The sequence below is a fragment of the Hydra vulgaris genome, chromosome 06 (assembly GCF_038396675.1).
Source record: "Hydra vulgaris chromosome 06, alternate assembly HydraT2T_AEP".
NCBI classification, from domain to species: domain Eukaryota; kingdom Metazoa; phylum Cnidaria; class Hydrozoa; order Anthoathecata; family Hydridae; genus Hydra; species Hydra vulgaris.
The window spans coordinates 4,901,663-4,906,080 of record NC_088925.1 but is presented as its reverse complement, the minus strand read 5'-3'; the positions used below and the strand labels follow the sequence as shown (position 1 = coordinate 4,906,080).

Below are 4,418 nucleotides of genomic sequence, written 5' to 3'. Positions count from 1 at the left end.
GCCAAATTAACTAGAAAAATAAATATGTGTATATATACATGTATGTATATATATATATATATATATATATATATATATATATATATATATATATATATATATATATATATAAAACATATGTTTTGTTTCAAAACGCTGTATATACAAGTATTATTTAAAAGCAAAACGCTTAATATCCATTTCATTAATAAAATATATCTATTAATGAAACATAATATTATTTTATTATGCATTCTAAGATCTAACTTAAAATTTTGTTCTCCTTTAATATAAATCAGCAACTTTTTTTAAACAACTCACAAGTGCAACTATAAAAATATATAAGGTGTTAATGAGTATATTATCTTGTATTCAATAGCGTTAATAAAAAAAACAACAAAATAAATCATGTTATGCTGGAAATTTTTTAAATATTTGTATCTTAAATTAAACATGTTTACAAAATTCACAGCTAAAAAACATTTAAATCAAATTATGAACTATCTTCTTCACTAAGGCTAGCATTATCTTCAGTGGCATTACAGAGTAGTGTTTTATACATACTAAGTATTCTGCCTTCTGCTCCTACAAGACCAAGAAGACGAAAAACATCGTCTTTCTTAGCAAGTTTAACACAGTTATTTAATTCCAAACGTTGCGGTCTAAATGTCTCCCATTTCTTCCGTTTTTTAAGGATACTGTGTGATTTTGGCTCAGAATGGTAACTAAATGCAACTACTTCGAGCTTGTCTGAATTTATAAGAAGTTTTTTTGCTTCACTGATTTTAAATGCTTTTTTTGCTCATGACATACTTTTTGACTTCTGATTTGAAGTCATGTGCTGACTAATTCTGCCCGTAAACCATGACTTTTCCATGCCGGCTAAGTATGTTTATGTATTCATTAGGCTCAAAAATTTGGTCTCTTTTTTTAATATCTAGCTGAACTCGACCAAACACGCGATCAGCTGGCAGATATGAGTGACCTCGTTCTGGAAAAGTATGTTTAATCTGCAGTTTATTAAAATATTGTTTTCTTAGAGCTAGAAGCATACATGTCATATTTATGTTTTTGTTCTGGCCATAGCATGCATCAGAAAACAATCGAAGTGACGAGGCGTTGAAACATTTATCTTTTAAAACATTTTTAAGTAGATGTTCTATAGCTGAACAGATCATATTGGAATCTTTCCTATTTTCACACTCCATCCAAGTAAAAAAATATATATCGTTAACAGACTGAGACTTATCACCTTTATGAATAACAACACCAAGGACATAAAAATAAAGCTGTCTAGAATAATAGGCTTCTCCGATTGATAATTTTGGTAGTACAAGGTTCTCCATCATGTCAAAACAGATAGTGATCTCATTGGGATGAATATCATTGAGAAGACTATAAAATTTTCTGGCTTTCCTTCGATGAAGAATGAAAAGAGCAGTTTTTAATTTTTTTTGGTTATCAGTAATATTTTGGTTTTTCATAGCCAACTTATATGTTTGACATGTAGAGCATGTATCTGTTGCTGGGTATCCAAAAGCTAAATTGAAATGATTCATAAATACCCCATAATAATAATGGTAGCCTACAGTAGCTACAGTATAAGCATTGTTTTTATCCAAAAAAAGTTCGTACATCCGCTTTACATTTAAATCAGAGGGCAAATATTTACGTCCTGGAGCACCTTTTCTTCCATAATGACTTGCTCTGCAATTAAAAGACTGAATATGGTTTTTAATAACTTCTTTCTTTTCAGAAAAAGCTATTTTCTTCCTGTCTCCTCCTCTATTTTCAGGTCTGGTTGTTCCATGCTCATACCAGTGTCTTGCAATTCTTAAAACTTTATCAGGTTTTATGGCTGGAATAAATTAATAAAATATTAACTTATACTCATTAATTTTTTTTAACAAAATATACATTCTATTTCTGAATTAAAAGTAAAGTAATTTTATACTTACACAATACTGAACAAAATGAAGCTTGGCAAACTCGTACTTTAATTCCCTCGCAGCATAAAAAGTACTCAATACTCATATTTCTTAACTTTATTCGATTATTATATTTCACTCTGACTCTTTTAACACTGATTATATTAAGCATTGACAGTATAGTAGCATCTTGTGATACTTTATTTGCAATACTATAGAATTCTGTATGATGTTTTAGCAAATTATCCTTTGTTATATCTCGAGCCTGAAATTAGTCAATCAATAAATAATTATTTTGCCATAAACACAAATTATACCAAGTAATCTTACATTGTGTATAATAAAACTTTAAACTCAAAACTAAATTATAATTTCAACATACGAAGATCATTAAATTAAAAAAACTCACTTTGCAGTAACCTGAAACATGATTACATGATATAGCAGGAATTTTTCCTCCGCTTGAATGTCTAAATAACTTATTTTTCTCTCTTGCAGAGCATTGTTTTTTTTCTCTCGTGATTTTAACGTTGACAGAACACTTTCATCTAAACCATCCAAATCAGCCATCTTTATTATTATTATTATTTAAATATGACTATTGCGCTTGCGTGGAGTTAACTTTATATAAGCACGGATAAGTTAAAAAAATATACAGCACATTGAAAATAAACTAAAAAAATTATACAGCGCTTTGAAAATAAATAATTTTTAGAGCCTAAATTAAAAAAAAAAAATTAAACCTAATTAATTAGTTACAAACATGACTTCAAAGTATCTAACTTTCTCTTCAAAATTATCCACATAACGCAGTTTTTTCGAAATTGGCGCTTACCGCGTTTTGAAAATAAGCTCTTCATATATATATATATATATATATATATATATATATATATATATATATATATATATATATATATATATATATATATATATATATATATATATATATATATATATATATATATATATATATATATATATATATATATATATATATATATATATATATATATATATATATATATATATATATATATATATATAGTTATGTAAAAAACATCAACAAAGATTCATCAGAAACGCATTTCTGATGAATCTGTGTTGATGAAACACAGTGTAAAATGAAAAAATTTTTTGTTAAGTGATTTTCTACTAATATATAATTGCTTTGTTCTATTAAGAACATTGAGCACTCTATTTTGTAGAATACATTTTAAAGTTGTTTAAATATATATACATATATATATACATATATATATATATATATATATATATATATATATATATATATATATATATATATATATATATATATATATATATATATATATATATATATATATATATATACAGGGTGTGGGAAAAGTTTGGAAACTTTTTAATAAAGGATTGTATTACAATTTTGTTTGTTGAAAAAAAATATATTATAAAAATAAATGATATGCTGGCGCAGAATCTTGTTGAAAGATTTAATTTTGGTTCGGATAGATTTGTTGGGTCCAAGGCAACACTACGGCTTGAAGAATGTCGGCAACAACTGTCAAAGGCAAGACTACAGCTTGAAGAATGAAGACATTCTTCAAGCTGTAGTGTTGCCTTTGACAGTTGTTGGCGTTAATTTTGATTCCATTTTTGACAAAAATAAGCTCTGTTTCGCCCAAAAATGACACTCCGGCCCAAACCATCACTCCAGCTGGCTTCTGGGTGCGTGAAACAAGCGACCTTTTTTGTTAGCCTTGGAAGACCCTGAAGCAAGTACACAATCACTTTGGACATTGTGGGCTTGCTCAACGCTGAAGAATTTTTCATCTGAAAAAATAACTTTTCGTTGAAATTGAGCACCGCGCTCCTTTAACAACCTTTGACATCATTGTTTTCTTATTTCGCATTTTTTCTCATCTAGATGCTGGGCTTTTTGAAGCTTTAAAGACTTGAGCTGAAGTTCTTTTTTGACAGTATGACGGACACTGTGCTTATCAATGCCAATTTCTCTGGCCATTTGTCTCATTGAACGGCAGAAATTTCCTTGAATTCGGTCTTGGATCAGTTTGCGGTTGGCAGGAGTGTTGGCAGTGCATGGTCTTCCAATATGAGGACGGTCCTTAGTGTGGCCCAACTCCTTAAAACGTTTGATTGCTTTAGACACCATAGATTTACTGACATTGAGTAAACGCACAATTTCGATTTGACGTTTATTTTGCTGATGCAGGGAAATTATAGACGCACGAATAATTTCACGCTCGATAGACATCTGAAAATAAAACATTTAAGAACGTTTAATACATCATTCAAGAGAGAATTGAATAACAAATCAACAATATAAAAATACTAATAAAACATTGTTTTACTCAACAAAAATTTTAAAGTAAAAAAAGTTTTTCCCGCACCCTGTATATATATATATATATATATATATATATATATATATATATATATATATATATATATATATATATATATATATATATATATATAGAGAGAGAGAGAGAGAGAGAGAGAGAGAGAGAG

At 28.1% G+C, this 4,418-nt stretch overlaps 2 protein-coding genes across 2 annotated transcripts; both read right to left on the bottom strand.

Annotated features, from left to right (window-relative positions):
- Positions 1-426: 426 nt before the first annotated feature.
- Positions 427-2,480, bottom strand: LOC136081602 (uncharacterized). Its single transcript, XM_065799038.1, has 3 exons — positions 2,317-2,480; positions 1,938-2,172; positions 427-1,837 (listed from the first exon to the last, which is right to left on the bottom strand). The coding sequence occupies exons 2-3, from the start codon at positions 2,077-2,079 to the stop codon at positions 825-827; spliced, it is 1,155 nt and encodes a 384-aa protein (XP_065655110.1). The 5' UTR covers positions 2,080-2,172; positions 2,317-2,480; the 3' UTR covers positions 427-824.
- A 1,297-nt stretch (positions 2,481-3,777) lies between these two features.
- Positions 3,778-4,161, bottom strand: LOC136081137 (uncharacterized). The gene has a single exon (XM_065798429.1). The coding sequence runs from the start codon at positions 4,159-4,161 to the stop codon at positions 3,778-3,780; it is 384 nt and encodes a 127-aa protein (XP_065654501.1).
- Positions 4,162-4,418: the final 257 nt, after the last annotated feature.

What these genes read in the sequence shown, in the direction of transcription:
- LOC136081602 (XM_065799038.1), bottom strand. Translation starts at nt 2,079, where the DNA reads ATGCTTAATATAATCAGTGTTAAAAGAGTCAGAGTGAAATATAATAAT. An exon ending in TTCATTTTGTTCAGTATTGT is followed by an intron (nt 1,838 to 1,937) that starts GTAAGTATAAAA and finishes AATTTATTCCAG; the next exon opens with CCATAAAACCTGATAAAGTT.
- LOC136081137 (XM_065798429.1), bottom strand. Translation starts at nt 4,161, where the DNA reads ATGTCTATCGAGCGTGAAATTATTCGTGCGTCTATAATTTCCCTGCAT.